Here is an 18,790-nt window from a genome sequence, read left to right as displayed (position 1 = left end):
TTTTCAATGTCTTCTATTTCAGGCGACATTGAAAAAAACCAAAAACCTACAAACGTGTTTAAATGTCGTCAGTAGAGCAATATCATGCAAAGACATTCCTGAAGAATGCTGCTCCATTGTGCCGTAAGACAAAGCATACACCCGAAAAAAGAATGAGTAACCTCTTCAAAACAAGCTTAATTTCACCATCCATATTGTTTGTCATAGGTCATGTCTAGTGGATTTTCTCGATCAACATCTGGATTTAAAATTCTCAATGCAAAACTTCATATTTCATACATGCAAACTTCTTTCTGTCATGGTGCAAGTGAACTAAACCAAACGTCACAAGCAAAGACTGCTGCCATTAAGTTCTATACCGCTGACAACCAAAGTCAGAACCACCAATGGAGTAGTTCCCAAATATACATACTGAAGTGTCCTGAAAGTTGTAAATGATGCTGAAACATTTAGGCTTAAAGCCTTTTTCTTTCATTAAGGTCACATGAAGTGAACTTGACCTAACACATCCAGGCACCGTCTCACCTTCAATGCTACCAAATGCCTTGGACAACACCATTCATCATCACATCAAACATCACATGGAACCTGTCCACAGTAGTCATGAGTGAGAGTTTGGTTTTGCACCACTTTCAGTAGAATTCCAGGAACATCATATTGTACCATATGGGAAATCGAACCTGTGTTTTCAGTGTGACGAGCATACACTTTAACTACTGTGCTACCCCACAAATCACTACAAAATCCAGACAGTAAGCCCAATGCCAGAAGCTTGCCTATCCTTAATCTAATGGGGACTCATGAAGGTCCAGGTTAGAATATTGGCCTTAATTAAAACATGCTTGTCGTAAGAGGCGACCAACGGTATTGGGTGGTCAGGGAAGCTGACTTGGTTGACACATTTATTCCCAATTGAGCATGTCGATGGTCATGCTGTGCATCACTGGATTGTCTGGTCCAGACTCCATCGCATCCACTGGGTTGGAATATTGTTGAGTGTGGCGTAAAACTGAACTCACTCATCTACTAGGATGGATTAGAGTAAGTACACATCTTCAAATGTTGGCCTAAAACCGATTTGGAGTAAAAAACCCTTCCACATGGACAAGTGAAAATGTTCATTTTGTGCAACATTTCTCTGTGATCAAGCATGGCGACAGAGTCTGAGAAGACCATTGGGCACTGAGGACAAGGCCAGGTCATAACATTAGGAGATTCAGCTGCGGAATCATGTCTCGAGCCGATGCTTCCTCTCTCTAATCTGGGTTTAGTTCTGTAAACCCACGAGGAGGTGGATATAGATCTGGATGCACCTGGAAAGGAGAACAGCCTCAGCTACAGTCACATGCCTCGCCACTGTCAAATGTTATTACAACAGGCCACGGAATGATGAGCTGCTTTGGTTTTTCACATGTTTGGAGCAATATTCCTTAACAAATAACTGCGAATGAGAAAGCTGCGTTTTGCGGTATGTTTTAGTAATATCACATCAGGTGACACCACAGATGGGCATCCATCATAAATGCATGTGGGGAATCAAACTCAAGTCTTTACCATGTCATGCATATGCTTAACCGTTCCCCCAATACGATAAATGAGAAACTGCTATCAGTATATATGTGATATGCCACTGCCACCAAATGCCTAAGATACGGATCTTGAACCACAAATTTCCTTCAGATATTTAAACAAGAACGATACACGTATTTTGATCAAAATCAAGATAAAAAATGCAACAACAAATGTAGAATATTACTCTTAAGTAAGAAGATCCTTTGAACGAAACCATGTACCTTAAAATTAAAGAAGATCCTCTGCAGATCTTTAATGTCAAGTGTCACAAGACTGACAAGGTCATTGGCAAATCATGTCAAACATGGCTGACTGTAGAGAGTATCCCAAGGCTTGACACCATTCTTCTCACAACGAATGTCATTAAACACAAATGTTGAGAAAGAAGAGAGGAAAACAATCCCACCTCTCACACAAGAACTGTGAACGAGTGTTGATCTGAAAGATCCTTAAACAGTATGGTGCCAATTTTCTCTGTCGTGCACCAACACCTTAAACATGGCAACTCTTCAAATAAGATATGCAGACAAAGTATCATTTCCCACACCAACAACTTGCTCAGTTAAATAAAAATTGATACAGAAATTTACACCATCAAGAATTCTAGACAGATGTATTCCAACAAGGCACTCAAGCCTAGATATGAAAGTTGTAAGATTTTGTTAAATGTCTATATCCATATTCCACACAACTGTTTTAACTTGATAACACCATGCTGCCACAAAACTCAGTATAACCCAAGCATTTGTATATGCTTCAGTAGTGTATATATATCCTTGAGAACCCATGTACAAGGTGTACCATTTCAAATAAAGAACTTGTATCTAAGTCAGAATCAACTTTATCAAAATCAATAAACCACTCAGGAAAACAGTATTGCTTCCGCAAAAAGCGTATATTTCCACATATATAGTCAAGGTCAATACACTTCCTTACAATATTCAACTATGTTACATCTCTGATATTTACAGAGGATGAGAAATCAACTTTCCCTTTCAACTGTTGTCTTGCAGACAATCAAATATATATTTATATCGATGGTATCAGAAAACAAACTATCAGAATCACTGATGTGGACAATTATCAAAGTAGTAATACAGTTGAATACAGTAAGATATTTAATCATGTTAATGTTTATAAACTATGTCACACACAACACTTCAATTTCATTAACAATTACGGAAACAAGATTCTTTCAGATTTGGTCAGTCAATGAAATGGAAGTATCACATAATGACTGATCAGATGTTTGTGTGAAAATGCATGCAGCAAAACTATGTGTATTCAAGGTCATGGGAAAATCCTGCAAAGTAAGCCTGAACATTTTGAAATACAAATGACAAATTCTGTCCTTTTCACACAGTCAGAAAGCAATGAATGTTGCTAATGGTCGATGTACCATAGTTGACCCAATAATACATTATACAAAGCTAGTATGAAATGCATATTGTAAAAACAACTCTCTAAGACAAACAACCAGAGAAGTACCAAATGCTTCCATGACCCACTACAATAAAACTAGATGTGTTTGCTTTGCTTTGGTGTACGACTAAGACTTGCATACGTGCTCCAAATAATGTGCGAATAACATGTAAAAGACAAACAAGAGCCATCCATTCTTGCAATCTTTATTTCGTAAGCAGTGCATGTGTGTTCATGTGAAAACCTTGGGTATCTAAAACATTGGGGTACTATTGCGTCAAATATGGTACATCAATAATTAAGATCTTAATTTGCAGTATTTTACCAATGTTTTGACCTGGTCTATCTTTGCTGAGCTTGAGGACGTCCTAGCCCAGGCCACAGTTGAGTCAGGAAGCCAGTGTGTGGACTTACCTTGTGATGCCAGGAACCACGCATCCTTCATCGTTGTACTGTGGCACTGGGTGTGTCAACATGGCAAGTGACAAGATGGATGAACTCTGACATAGTCATTTCCTCTTTTTCACTTTCCCCAAATACATTAATACCAATCCAATTTGGCAAAATCAACACTTGGCATTGATTAATTAAGTCCATGCCCCTCCATCTTATTACTTAACTAAGTGCATGGATCTGCAGTGCTGTTTGGCGCTTGAATTATCTTACTATAACTTGAAATAGCACCAGAAAAATTACTCAAGTTACTCATAATGCATGCACGTTTAAAATATCAGTGAATCTGAGCCTGTGTTGGATCACTGGCAGTATTTGCATCAAGAATATTCAAGCTCAATTTGAAAAACAGGAAGACCAAGGGAGACAACTCTTGTGGGGGTTAAGAAAACACAAAGTTAATGTTGAAGCCATTTTGATCGAGTGTGACAAAAACTTTTTGCTATCTTTCATTATTCAGTTGAAGAACACTGATAACAATAAATGCTGTCAGGTGCCATCTCAATTCATAAACAATATCTGCAACGTTACCAGCAAGGAACTGAATTGTTAATCTTTAGCGATAACATCCCTTTCAATTTTAAGAAGCAAACCTGGTGCTAGCAGATTCTGATTCTTGATATACACACCATGATCAAGCACAGTTCAGATATTATAGAACTGCTGGTCAGCATGAAAAGGTTTAATCTGAAATGCACACCCTCCAAAAGAATTCAGAAAATTTGCCCAACTAAAAATGGTACAAATCAAAACATCAATATAGGCTGGACCTTTGAGCTCCAACTAACTTACACAGGACGAAAAGCATAATATCTATTTATAAAATACAAAAAAGTTTGACCTCCATAACTAAGGGTCCATGGGGCCACAATTTTTTAATGGTACTTACAGAAGGGTCAAATATATCAAAATAATGCAGTGCTCTTGGAATGGAAATTCTGCCTTAGTAGACTCAGAGGCAATTTCATATGGGCTTCCTGAATAAATTTCTAGACATGTTTGTTCTTACTACTTTCATTACAAGACCTTTAGTCGATAATGTGGAACAATGCATATCACTATTCATCCATTTAGGGGCTGTAAATTACTTAAGTCTGCATCTTTTATAGACCAAATGGACATTTCTGGGTTGTGTCATTCTTAGAAAAGAAATCATAGCTATATTCCAATGCCAAACTACAAAATTTGATTTTGTTTCAAAAAGAAACATGGCCTGATAATTTATCAGCTAAGTATTTTGCCACTTGTACACTCTGAACATCTAGGGACAATCCATCTTTCATGGCATGCCAGTTAGTCATTTCTTGTAAATATTCTGTTCCTAAAAGGGCATACACATGCTTTTCAGGTAAATACATTTGGAAACTACATGAATCATACATCATTACTTTTCCTTGTTTTTTTTTTTCATCAGAGCACTTTTCATGGAGAAACCAGCAGTTCTGTGAGGATGTATTTCAAAAGATAATTACCGTCATTGCTGTAATCTGCTTCGTTATCATCACCATCATCGTTTTCATCTTGGAATACTAAAAAGTCATCTGCACTTTGGTCCCCATATCTTGCTTGACTAGTACTGGGTTCGGAGTAATCTGGCACATGTGGAACATTTTGATGGAAGGACGATGATGAAGAACCGGGTGATTGAGAATGTGATGATTGTGGATGAGAGAGTCGGTCTAAAGCTGCCTGGGACGTTTGCGTATGAGGTACATCTGAGGAATAATCTATTTGCATGTATGGAGTCTCTTTCTTTGGCACAACATCATCAGGATCATGGTCTGGTTCTATTTCTATTAAATCTGGGTCTTCTGGTTCTTGTTTCACATTCACAGGAGTGTCATTTTTTGATTTTGATTGATTAGAGTGATTTGAAGGACTTGAACTAACTTGAGAATGTGGACGACGATGAACAGGAGATCTGGGTCTTGGAGACTCAGAAAAAGAAGTCCTACTGCTTTTTGCAGGTGGTTGTGGCATAGACACAGAACTTTCATGCAGTCTTTTGGCAGGATGTGACAAATACACTGTTTGCTGCACTGTTTGTATTGTGGACATGTTATTAGAATTGTAATTATCATTGTCATTTTCTTGAGGCATTAATGTCCGGTCCACATCGAACACAGAGAGTTTTAAAGTCTTACATTCACTCTTTGATATCATGCTTGCATTTGACGAAACACCGTCCACTTTGAACGTTAGTTTGTTTGAGCGCAACACAACCTGCACATTGGCATCTTGCGTTGTGCCGTATGAGTTCACTGAGGCTGGGAATTCAACATTAGAAGTCGGTCCCTTTTGAAGAGAGGAAAATACATTGCACAATTCCACAGGAATCGTGAACTCTAGTGTTTCAATAAACATGTTGATTATGCAGAGGACCACAACACAAATATCACAAACCGCTTCAATTATTCCGATTAATGAGCAGACAGACGATCGGTTTCTCACCGGTGATGATAAAGCCTCACGTTGTAGCTGGTCGCCATTGTTTGCCAGTTTCGAGCAGGTGCGCGTTCAGAAAAAAACACTCTTCTTGACCTACCCACAAGCCTCAGTTGGAACGACTGCAAATGTACACATTAATAGTCTTTGATATCTATTGACTGCGTTGCAAGGAAACTCGGCGACGAAGTGAGTTCTTTTACGTGGTAAAATTCGTTGTAATCTTCTTCCTTGCCACATTCAAATTTCACAATGGCGGAATCGTAGCGTCAATTAACATTCGGAGATCCTCGGTAATGTCCGGCACGCCTATAGAACACACAATGAAAATGCGCCCGAACTTTTCCGACTTTACCCGTCAACGGAGACGAAAAGTATTTTCCTTCCAACTAGCTTAATATATAGACCGAGGCGTCTATAATATCATAGAAATTGTTATGTGAGTTTCCGAAAATCGCGTTCTGGGACATCATTTATTAAATAATATGGCCCAGAAGAGAAAAAGGAAGAAAAGAATGGGTCTACGGGTTACACTTAACAGACTGCACTGTTCGCTGTCCGAGCGGAATATCCTTTAACCATGTATTGTAAACAGAAAATAAATGTCGGAGACTTCAGGGATGTGCCAGATATCGCCGAAATATTGTCTGTCTGGCGTAGCACAAATGTCGCTCGAATATACCTTCAAACATAAATAACTACCATTTAATATTAAATACCTTCTAATTTCAATAGACTTATTTGAACACAACCAGCATACTTGGCAAATAATGTACAACAATTGCAACAAAACACTCTTTCCACATTGTGTACACGAAGCATGAAGTCCCAGAAACAGAAAACAAAACTTGAGCCAAAAATAATAACCACTAAATGTAGACTTACCTGAATATTACACCCTTCAGTTGGATATCAAATAAATATACTGTCCAGAATCAGTCAGACAGACTGCCCTTTTCATGACAAATATCTGCTAAAGCCCTCATACACATGTGCAAAGGAAAGCCAAGCCTTCACTGAACAAACACAGATCAACAACATTCTAGGTATTTGGATCGATCAGAACCACTTTCTTCCAGGTGTCCAGGTGACCAATAATATCAGCGTTATTCTGTGATGTCTGACCCATCAGATCAGCTATATGCTGTGATGTTTGATCGACCAGATCAACCACATTCTGTGATGTTTGAGAGATCAGATTCACTTTATTCTGTAATGTTTGACAGATCAGATTCACTTTATTCAGTGATGTTTGACAGATCAGATTCACTTTATTCTGTGATGTTTGACCGATCAGATTCACTTTATTCTGTGATGTTTGACAGATCAGATTCCCTTCATTCTGTGATGTTTGACCGATCAGATTCACTTTATTCTGTGATGTTTGACCGATCAGATTCACTTTATTCTGTGATGTTTGACCGATCAGATCAGCTATGTTCTGTAATGTTTGACCGATCAGATTCACTTTATTCTGTAATGTTTGACAGATCAGGTTCACTTTACTCTGTGATGTTTGACAGATCAGATTCACTTTATTCTGTAATGTTTGACCGATCAGATTCACTTTATTCTGTGATGTTTGACAGATCAGGTTCACTTTATTCTGTGATGTTTGACCGATCAGATTCACTTTATTCTGTGATGTTTGACCGATCAGATTCACTTTATTCTGTAATGTTTGACCGATCAGATTCACTTTATTCTGTAATGTTTGACCGATCAGATTCCCATTATTCCAGGTGTTGACCATAATATCAACGAATTCATGGGTATTTGGATCGATCAGAACCACTTTCTTCCAGGTGTCCAGGTGACCAATAATATCAGCGTTATTCTGTGATGTCTGACCCATCAGATCAGCTATATGCTGTGATGTTTGACCCATCAGCTCAGCTACATGCTGTGATGTTTGACCCATCAGCTCAGCTATATGCTGCGATGTCTGACCCACCAGATCAGCTATATGCTGTGATGTTTGACCGACCAGATCAACCACATTCTGTGATGTTTGACCTACCAGATCAACCACATTCTGTGATGTTTGACCGATCAGATCAGCTATATGCTGTGATGTTTGACCGATCAGATCAGCTATGTTCTGTAATGTTTGACTGATCAGATTCACTTTATTCTGTAATGTTTGACCGATCAGAGTCACTTTATTCTGTGATGTTTGACCGATCAGATTCACTTTATTCTGTGATGTTTGACAGATCAGATTCACTTTATTCTGTGATGTTTGACCGATCAGATTCACTTTATTCTGTGATGTTTGACCGATCAGATTCACTTTATTCTAGGTGTTGACCATAATATCAACGAATTCATGGGTATTTGGACCGATCAAATCAACTGTATTCTAGGTGTTAACCGGCTAGAGCAACTGTATTTTAGGTGTATGACTCTTAATATCAACTTTACTCTGGCCATTTAGACCGATCAGATAAACTTTATTATAAATGTTGATCCATACTACAAACTTTCTTCAGGGTATTTGGACCGATCATTTTAATTATATCCTAGGTGTTGACTCATAATATTAACGTTATTTTTCGAATTTTGGACAGTTCAACATTGTTTCTATCTATTTGGGCCGATCAGATTAACTTTATTCCAGATATATGGATCCTAAATATCAACTTCAGTCTAGGTATTTAACTGGTCAGATCAACTTTATTCTTGGTGTCTGACCTATCAGATCAACTTTATTCTTGGTGTTTGACCGATAAGATAAACGTTTTTCTTTGAATTTGGACCAGTCAGTTCAGCCTCATACTATGTGAGTTTTTGTTTTTGACCAATCAGATTGTTACCTTAATATGAGTGAGGCACGGAACTTTAGCCTAATGGTTAAAGACCCAGGTTTGATTCTCCCCAATGGGTACATTTCAGGTGTCCCCCGTTGTGACATTGCCGGATTATTGCTAAAAGCGGCGCCATATTCCCCTCACTCACTTAATGTCCATGATGCATCAGATGCATCGGAAGCTCCCCCTCATGAGGACGACCCTTGCCCCGTAACAGGAAGATCCATTGTTCCACAAAGGTTGGAGCTGACAGAATACCGCCGAAATAGTTTTGGGAAAGTTCAGCTATCCGTCTTTTTAAACGGTAATTCTGCGGAATATTTTTGTTTATCTATGTTCCTGTACTCAAAAGGCCCCAGTCAAGGAACAGTATGTTTTTCTGTGTACAAATGAGTAGAAAATATACATGGACAGGTTTTCAGTCAATATATATATATATATATATATATATATATATATATATATATATATATATATATATATATATATATTCTTTGAACTGTTTACAGGTAGATGAAAACGTAAACCTCCTTTGATGGACATGATATTTTTCTTTTACATACTAGTTTAGAAGATCAGTGTAGTTAGGGAATACAAGGAGAAAATTATAGTCGTCAGTGGCATTTGAATTACATTATTTACAGGTTCTATGTTCTCTATTCATATTTACACATCTACCGTTCTTGATTACAGGTTGATGTGATGAGCATCGGAAACGTCTTAAACTTACTCAAAACGTTTTGTACATTTAAACATGACAGATAGAAATCGGTATGGATATTGTTTTCAAACATTAGATAAGTGTCGCATTTGCTAGAAATATATATTTTTTGTTCTTGAAAATACAATTCTTCACGTCTTTGAGTAAATGATTTCTTGAAGTCTGGATGTGTTCCAGTTTCTTTGTTATGCCAAATGTCTCCAAATCCAGTAGAAAATGACAGTTGTTTTATTTTAGTCATCCTGTTTTTTGTGTCTCCATTTCTATAACATAAAAGGATAATATTATAACATGTTTTTGGTAAACGGTACATAGGCATGTGTGTAACTTTATCCAAAACCAAATTACTTCACAATAAGGGTATACGCTTAAAGAAACCTACCACATTGGCCAGAAAAGAAGAAGAGTGACAAAAAATATCTATGGCCGATATTTTGTCGCTCTACATCAACAATTTGCAGATATGCTACAAATGAGCCGGTTTCTGGCCCACGAAGATCCAGGTTAGTACTGGTCTTCAGTAACTCATGCTTGTCGTAGGGGGCGAGTAACGAGGTCGGGTGGTCAGGCACACTGACTTGGTTAACACGTGCCATCGTATCCCATACCTCGATGTTCATATTGTTGATCAGTGGATTTTATGGTCCATGCTCAGTTGTTTACAGACCATCGCCATATGACTGGAATATTGCGGAGTGCGCCGTAAAACTAAACTCACCCACTCATCAGTCTCTGATGTATGTATGTTACCACGTTGAACCAAATCTTTGAAGGACATTTAGAAGTGGAAAGCATAAAAAAGACAGATTCATGGATGTCAACTTCTTTTTTTGGGGAAAACACACCCGGTGACGGAGCAAGCATACGCACCATCCCACCACTTTTTTCTCAATAGTGTGCATCCTCACTTTCTCAAAAACCTGTACCTGCCTCTGACCCCTATTGACCATTCTGCAACCTGAAGATCATAATATTCAAGAAATATCTGTTCCTCCGGTGAAACATACATGCATATATTACAATGTATGTCATACTTTTAAAAACACAACAGTCATATTAATTGTGCATGTGCTTGGATTACAGTAAATGCTATACTAGTATATAAACCGACAGACGATTTCAAAGCCAAAAGTCCAACTGTAGGATGTCGCGCGGGGAATAGTACAGGCGGAAAAGCCGGTCAAGAAGATGAATCCGCCATTGTTGAGAAATTTCCAGAAAATCGAAGAGCACTTGTGCAGCTGGATTGCACATTAACAGAAGATATTTCGATGAAAATCTGCATGAACACTCCACTGGGAAGCAAACGGGCGACTTTACTGTATGTGTTGTGCTTAAACTGGAACGAAAACAGGTGATTTAGCTGAAGCTTTTGTTTCGACATTCCGCGCACCTGCTTGGCGGCAAAGCTCATCATGCAATGCGATCAACACAAGTGATCGCTCACTGATCCAAGTGCTCAATATTACTAACATTGAAAGCATTTTGTGATATTACGACGTTTTTTATTCCGACATAATCAATCATGTTCATCGAAACGCTTGAGTTTACAATTCCTGTGGAGTTGTGCAGTATTTTTTCAAGCCTCCAGAAGGGCCACAGGTCAAATGTTGAATTTCCTGCATCAGTGAACTCGTACGGTACAACGCAAGATGCGAATTTGCAGGTTGTGTTGCGCTCAAACAAACTAACGTTCAAAGTGGACGGTGTTTCGTCAAATGCAAGCATGATATCAAAGAGTGAATGTAAGACTTTAAAACTCTCTGTGTTCGATGTGGACCGGACATTAATGCCTCAAGAAAATGACAGTTACGATTCTAATAATATGTCCGCAGTGCAGCATTCAACACCTGTGTCATTTCCATCCAAAAGACATCATGAAATATCAGTGTCGCAACCACCTACTAAAAATCGTAGGACTTCTTTTTCTGATTCATCACGACCCAGATCTCCACTTCATCGTCGCTCACAACCTCAATCCAGTCCTCGTCCATCTACAAACACACAATCAAAATCCAAAAGTGACTCTCCGGTGAATGTGAAACAAGAACCAGAAGACCCAGATTTAATAGAAATAGAACCAGACCATGATCCTGATGATGTTGTGCCAAAGAAAGAGACTCCATACATGCAAATAGATTATTCCTCAGATGTACCTCATACGCAAACGTCCCAAGCAGCTTTAGACCGACTCTCTCATCCACAATCATCACATTCTCAATCACCCGGTTCTTCATCATCGTCCTTCCATCAAAATGTTCCACATGTGCCAGATTACGCCGAACCCAGTACTAGTCAAGTTCATCATGGTGACCAAAGTGCAGATGACTTTTTAGTGTTTCAAGAACAAGATGAAGATTGTGATGACAACGATGCTGATTATGGAAATGATGGTGATTATATTCTTCAGTTCTTCATTCTTCAGAAGCTGCTGGCCATGCTCACAACTTTCCAAAGTTTTGTATTTGACTAGGCAAGATTTAGAAGGCAATTCATTATTGATTCGGGTCCTTGCTGTTCCGAAAAACTTATAGTTGGAAACATTCTTTGATGTCCAAAAATTTGCCAAAGGTGTTGGTAAAGGCTGAGTCTATGTTCTGAAACCTTTGATGACAATATGCCATGTTTCACTGGCTAAGGGTTGATGACAAAAATTGTAGATAAAAAGATGTGATTTTGTATGGAAACAAGTAATTTCTTGTGCAAATGATAAATGGGAATTATTACTGAAACAGGTTCCATCATGCAAGGTCACGTGTATCAAGTAATAAGTTGCCTTCCTAATATTTATATTGAACATATTCACAAAATTTCTAAAGGTGACAAAAACAGAACATCCAACATAGCATGAACATGAACCAAGCTCAGTCAGATGTAGAAAACAAAATGGCAAATGCTTTGAAAATATCCTTGCTTATTCAGTGTAGAAGAGTTTGAAAAAAAGATGTCCTGCTGCTACAAGGAGGCCCCAGCATAATGTTTTTAAGTTCATTGTAAAATTAAGTTCATGCAACCAAAATTGTGGGAATGGTTGAGATTGTTTCACATGCAGGGGTTGATTTAATAGATATTAACTTGAATTCACTAGGGGAAGCCCAAGATAAAAACATAATTACACCAGACAAATTCCCGATGCTCTGCTGTTAATGCAAAGTGTAATGAAAGAAGTATGGTTTTCAATTATTTAAATGGTTTGTTGGGAAGTGGACCCACGTAATAATTGACTTACGCCTGGTGCAGATAAGATTAAGAACTAGGTTGCACTTAGTAGGGTTGGGTTGCACCAGTGCAAGTGACAAAGCACTCAATAGAGTCCTGATGTTTTTCAATTTTCCCTGATCGAGAAAGTAAACTTTGCTTGTGGATATAATATGATGGAGCTGTGATGTACTTCATGGTCAAGGATGTAATTTAAGGTGCTGAACTCCAGGGATTGGAGTGGGCCATTTCCAGGATTATTTACCATTGTCTGATGGGCCACTGTCCTTTTATCAATAACAAACTTCAAAATTTGAATAGGTCAGTTTTTTATTCTAATGTGCAAAATGGCCCATACCTTTCTCAATTCCTGTTACCTCCCATTTCCCGACTTTACACTGCCACCTAGGTTTTGTGAATAAGTAGTTCAGTATTCTGATTGAAATTAACAATTGAAATTAATTCACAACACATTATTGTTCATGACCTCAAAATTGCTGAGGGCATTTTTGAAAACAGCTGTCAAGGAATTTGTAGGTGGGAAAACATCTAGTTTGATGTCTTGTGATAAGATCAGTTGCCGTACCTGGGTGCATTTTATTAACTTTGACAGTTCTGCAGTAGTTCATGATGGATTTGATTGCACAGAAAAGTTCTTAGCATTGGCAGCAGCTTGTTTTTGTACAGAGTTTGATCATGAACATTAGTTGAGAACTTGAATTTGTAACATTTAAATGTTAATAGGTAAACTTCTAAAGCATAGTCAGAGATACATTTTCATAATTTGTTAAGTGTCCCTGTTTATACCTTTTAAAGAAGTTTTAAGGATAATCCGATTTTTTTGTTGCTGTTGTTACTGACAAGGCTCCAGATAAGGGCTGTATTGGCGTAAGTATGGATAAAAAATATACATGATATGGTAGGAAAAAATCAAAACGTAGCAGATGTGCACCACAGCAATGGTGTCTTGGAATCATTTACAGACATTTATCTGAAAACGTATATTTTATTGCTTTATTGGTCTTTGACCTGTTGACAGAAGAGTAGCAATATTGTGCATGTATGAAATGAAACTCAAGATTACTCTGAGTGTACTTTTAACTTTTCCCAGTACTCTTATATTGAAAAAATAAGGCGCACATACTTCTCATGTTGAAGAATTATCTGGAGCTCTGTACTGACACGCTGTGATCCCATCTCTGCAGCTCATGACTTAAAGGAGCAAGCATTGTAATGTGAAAGCAATGTTCCTTCAAACCAATTCAGTATTGATGGCACACATAACAGTTGAAAAACACAAATTGATGCTCAAATAGATTTTCGTCTTTAGTACATAATCTTTGAGTGTTTGTTCGATTGTCAGAAAGCTGGCATGATAGAAAGAATGTGTTTGCATTGTATTGGCCTGTTTCAGGTTTTTATGTTCTCAACAAATAGTGTTAATGGTCCAGCTCTGTCAAAAACAGTCTTTTTAAAATTTAAAAATTTAAATAAGTGATTGTTTTGTTTTTTTTGTAAAAGTAAAATATAGATGTTGGTGCCATGTTTTTATTTATGGTAATTGTTAAGCACCATTTTTAGTTATGTACACACATGCATTAGTTGAGCAGGTGACAAGATAGATTGATAAACCTTTTGAGGTTTTTCATTTTTAATTCTGTAAAATGAAAACTTTTTACTAAAACTGAAGAGCTAAAATTGATTGGGGAAGAGTTTCCTCCCTTTAATCCATCTTGTCACTTGCCATGTTTACACACCCGGTGCCACAGTACAACGATGATGGGGGTGTGGTTCCTGGCATCACAAGGTAAGTCCACACACTGACTTCCTGACTCAACTGTGGCCTGGGCTAGGACGTCATCAAGCTCAGCAAAGATAGACCAGGTAGAAATATTGGTAAAATACTGCAAAATAAGATTTAGCCACAGGTGTACCGTATTTGACACAGTATGAAAAAAACCTGGATTATTCAGGGTTTAATTTCATCATTATCTGGAGCTGTCTCACACTCCTCCATGTTTACTTTGTATTCTATTTTGGACTTTTGAATTTTCAAAGTTCAAATCTTGATTGTAAAAACATACACAACCCATTTAAATGGGTCAGTCAAATTTGGTAATGAGCCTGGATTTGAGGTGAAATAGAACCCTGCTATGTTACATATAAACACACATGCATTGCTTTATGAATAAAGTCTGCACGATCGGATGAATTTGGTTCTTTCTTCCCATGTATGTTATCTTCACTCAAGCGAGGTATTTGATTGGTCATCTTGAAATGTGGAGGATGGTAAGAAAGTTGTGGTTCCGATTAAGTTTAAACTTAAGCTTATTTTGAAACTTTCACAATAACTTTGAAATTGATTTGTGAATATTTTTTCTTTACCCTGCTAGTTGCTATTTCCTTTTCCAAAAATAATGATAAAAAATATTTCAAAATAGCTCTAAAACAGTGCTAATCAAATTGAATCTGAACCATAACTCCTGGGCCTGAAGACACACAGTGGCACACATTCAACATTGTCTTGATATATTTTAAATACTGTGTCAAACAAGGTACAGGTGTTGGTGAATTGAAGGATTAGAAAATATATGTACCAGTAAAAAGTTAAAAGATAATGTCCCTCATCAACTTAGTGATGTGCTTTTGTAGATAAACAGTTCCTCACAATTTAAATGTGACATAGTTTTAAGGTGTCAATTCTTCACTTATTTTGCATATTTTTCCATTACCTGACAAACACTAAGGGCTATCAAGCATGCACTAGAGAACAGATAGGAATGTTACTGTATGTTTCAGTAGTTGAATATTGAATATTGTTGACCATATTTGACCAATTATGTGTATGTAGTATGTGTTTGGTGTATAAATAATATTATAACACATCTTTGAATTTGGAACATTAACATGCATCATCTCCAGCTTAAATATGTTGATTTTATTGTGGTAATATCATTCAGGCCTTTGGATCGTTGTCTGAAAATACAGTTTTATACATAAGAGGTCAGATGTGGTGTTAGTGTAAGTGTTGTTATCTAATACTCTGATACATGATGATTTACTAATACTCTTGTGGATGAACTTGCTTTACTGCTTATAAGATACGTATTCCGTATGTGTTCGATGCACACTTCTGTTAGCTACGACTATTTAGTGTATACACATGTTGGGATTTTGCTGTGGAGGACTTGATACCAATATTTCATGTTGAACGAAGAAACTTGCAATGATAGTCTTTGTGAAAGTGATTTTTAGAGTGGATTGAGACATGTTGACTTCAAGAGTTTAGTCTTTGTCTTCTGAGAAAATACTTGGATGTGGCAAAAACAATTGTAAAGACCTGATACTGTCTGTGTGAAATGATGATATATGTATTCATCCCATTTGAGTGAGGGACCTTGAACTTCAGATGAATACTTCAAGGAGTACGAGGCCCAATTTGGAAAAGATGTCAATTGTGTGGTTCCAGATCTGTTTTGCTTCGTTCGATTGCAAACATAACATGTAATATGACCATTCACTGAGTAAACAGTTATTTGCATGATCACATGATATCAAGAACCAGGGATGCTGAATGATTATCAATATCAACTGGGTTTTAAGTGTCACAAGCAAATCTGTGTCCAGAACACAAATATGTAGAGAATGAATGCAGAATTCCCAAAGATGCACAAAAGTACCTACTGTACATCAGGAGGAGTTATCTATGTTTAATTTCACACGAGTCATGAATTCAGACCACATGATTCAAATCAAGTAATTATCCGAAGGCACCTTGCACTAAACCATTTCATTACTTCACAGAATCCTAATATTGCTAGCAAGACCCTGTAAGACATAAGACATGATAACAACCTGATTTCAAGTTTTCAATAGCTTTAGGCTGTATGACATAGCCTGTGATTGTTTTACATTCATGTATCACATGAATCAAAGAAGATTACATAATGGTTTGGAGATTAGTTCTTCAGTTTCAAAGAACACTGACAGTCTTAGTATTTTACGATTGCGTCATTGAGATAGCTTGCCTGAAGAGAGTATTGTCTCTCTGTTGATTGATATTGAAAGTTAAAAGCTGTGATATGGAAAGGAAACTGTATTGGTTACTTTAACACTGACAATGGCTTTTCCATTGTTCTTCAGTTGCTGGCCATAGTTTCAAATACCACAGCTTTATGTTGAAGAGACTGTGTCGAATTTGTGGGAAGCTAGCGGACGGTGGCCCTAAGAAAATAAAATTCCAGCGAGAGCTGCTGGAATTGTTCCATGTCGACGTTTTAACCGATGTTCCAGATGTACATCCAGTGAAAATATGCCTTGCCCACAAACAAGTTCTGAATCGCTTCAAGCGAGCAAAGCTGTCTGGGAGGCCATACAGCACCCATGCTGTCCCTCTTGAGTTTACTCCGTATGATGAAATCTACTCCGACTGTTTTGTATGCTTTCCCTTTTGTGGGTGACAGATTAGTGATTATTCAAGGACTGGTTAATCATCATTGGCATTTTTTGTTGTGATGCTGCTGTAGAACGAAAGATTGTGAAATACAAACATAAATGCAACAGCTGTGGCACAAATCTTGAGTTGATGCACCTTGACCTTGGCTTACTGAACCCATAAGGCTTAGTGTTGAAAGGTTTCACTCTGCATTTGAAGACCAGAGTTTGACTTCGAATTGCTTCCAATTCTTGCTACACCTTCCTTGCTATTGCTGGGCAATTGCATAAAGATGGAAAAATGCTCACATTAGTGTTTTGCTTTGGTCAAGCGTCTGGTTCCTTTTGCAAGTAGAGAGGCTCTGTGCTAATTTTGTCAATGCAACTTTTTAAATTTTTCACTGCCAATGTTATGGGCAAGAACTTTTCTACATATGCTGTACACTGAGATGAGAATAATTTAGTTGGTAAAAGTAGTGTCAAATATCGTCCAGCTTTGCTTAGTGTATGGAAGTTGATTTCGGACTCAAGTGGAGTAGTATAGGGAATGGTGGTTTTGGACCACACCCATATGAACCATATATTTGCCAGTAATGCGAATCTAGACCCGTCTAATCCACCATTCCCTATACTACTAGTGGTTGTGTGATTAAATTTCCTAGTGACAGTAGAAACCGTAGAGTAATTCAGTTTTCAGTTTGATCTCCCAGAACCCGATGCCTTTGTATTGCAATCGTAAAGACATTGTCCATTCATTTGCATTTAAGTGCAGATACGTTGGTACATGTAGGCTTTTTATTGCTTTCAGATTGGGCACCGAGGCAGGGTTATTTAGATAGTTATTATGACAACTCGCACACTTGGCCTGAACAAGAACACGGTGCAAGACCATCCACAATGATTGGACAAAACATAGTGGTCCCAAATCTTAAAAAACAGTTTCCTTGTCCTCAGTGCAGCAAGACATTCGCTGATTCTGGGGCCCTGCTTAACCACAAGCAGGCAATACATGACCAGATGCGGTTCATGTGTGTGTGTGGTCGTGTGTATAAATACAAGCCAGGGTTGCTGAACCATGTCAAAACCTGCAAAATTGCTAACCAACAAAGGAATAAATGATTTCATGGGATATTCTGAACGTCTTTGGTGGAGAATGGGTTTAAGGTTCTTTGAAAATGATCTGGTTATGTTCAGCTTTAACTGGATGAACAGGGTATCATTGTCTTTCTGACGATTGTGTATAGGCCACAGGGAAAATCTTGGAATCGCTCAACCCTTAAATTCTGTTATGTTTTGACTCAAGAACAGATTTTAAAGTGATTCAGCTGTAGAGGGTTTCAGTGGTCTTTTTTCGAAAAACCAAGTCAAGAGTTGTATTTCTGTAAGATACTGTGAATGTCCTTTGTGCTTGGATTATTGTTGACGGTTCTGAGGAAATGATCAACAGAAAACTGTTCTGAATAAAGGCAGTGATTTCTAGTTTGTTTTCTTTTTCTTTTTTCAGAATTCAGTGTGGGCCATTCAGGGAATGTCAGAAAGAACCAATACGGTTCATTGCTACAGGGTCACGGTCATTTCCCTTGGGGTTCACAGTTGTACAAAAGATCGATGTCATTGGATGTTAATACACAGAGCTTAAACAGAGAACATTTCCCAAAAAAACATGCATGCAATAAGTGTGATAAAGTGTTTGCAGATGTCAGTGGTTTACGGTATCACCGTCAAGCTATCCATG

General features: G+C 37.8%; 3 protein-coding genes across 54 annotated transcripts in view; 1 reads left to right on the top strand and 2 right to left on the bottom strand.

The window, feature by feature from the left end:
• The window catches only part of LOC137281717 (uncharacterized), a 176,462-nt gene extending 170,245 nt beyond the window's left edge, over nucleotides 1-6,217 (bottom strand). For 42 of the 49 annotated variants that reach the window (XR_010956756.1, XM_067813187.1, XM_067813171.1 and 39 more), the window contains exon 1: nucleotides 4,920-6,184. Coding sequence is in view for 48 of the 49 variants with exons in the window: in XM_067813187.1 (XP_067669288.1) it covers nucleotides 4,920-5,811 (892 nt within the window). In the remaining variant the exon portion in view is untranslated. Of the gene's footprint in view, nucleotides 1-1,006; nucleotides 1,314-4,919 lie in introns of those variants that run through there. The other 7 variants (XM_067813172.1, XM_067813163.1, XM_067813169.1 and 4 more) reach the window with 4 other exon arrangements.
• A 717-nt stretch (nucleotides 6,218-6,934) lies between these two features.
• On the bottom strand, nucleotides 6,935-8,325 carry LOC137281040 (repetitive organellar protein-like). Its single transcript, XM_067812194.1, has 2 exons — nucleotides 8,317-8,325; nucleotides 6,935-8,092 (listed from the first exon to the last, which is right to left on the bottom strand). The coding sequence occupies exons 1-2, from the start codon at nucleotides 8,323-8,325 to the stop codon at nucleotides 6,935-6,937; spliced, it is 1,167 nt and encodes a 388-aa protein (XP_067668295.1).
• Nucleotides 8,326-10,592: 2,267 nt separating this feature from the next.
• Nucleotides 10,593-18,790, top strand: part of LOC137281716 (uncharacterized) — a 71,445-nt gene continuing 63,247 nt past the window's right edge. For 2 of the 4 annotated variants that reach the window (XM_067813159.1, XM_067813161.1), the window contains exon 1: nucleotides 10,601-11,816. In XM_067813159.1, coding sequence (XP_067669260.1) covers nucleotides 10,949-11,816 — 868 coding nt within the window. In that variant the 5' untranslated portion in view covers nucleotides 10,601-10,948. Of the gene's footprint in view, nucleotides 11,817-18,790 lie in introns of all 4 variants that reach the window. The other 2 variants (XM_067813162.1, XM_067813160.1) reach the window with 2 other exon arrangements.

This window comes from Haliotis asinina, chromosome 4 (assembly GCF_037392515.1).
Source record: "Haliotis asinina isolate JCU_RB_2024 chromosome 4, JCU_Hal_asi_v2, whole genome shotgun sequence".
Taxonomy (NCBI): Eukaryota; Metazoa; Mollusca; class Gastropoda; order Lepetellida; family Haliotidae; genus Haliotis; species Haliotis asinina.
The sequence above is the reverse complement of the archived record's forward strand: the minus strand, read 5'-3'. Positions and strand labels throughout refer to the sequence as shown.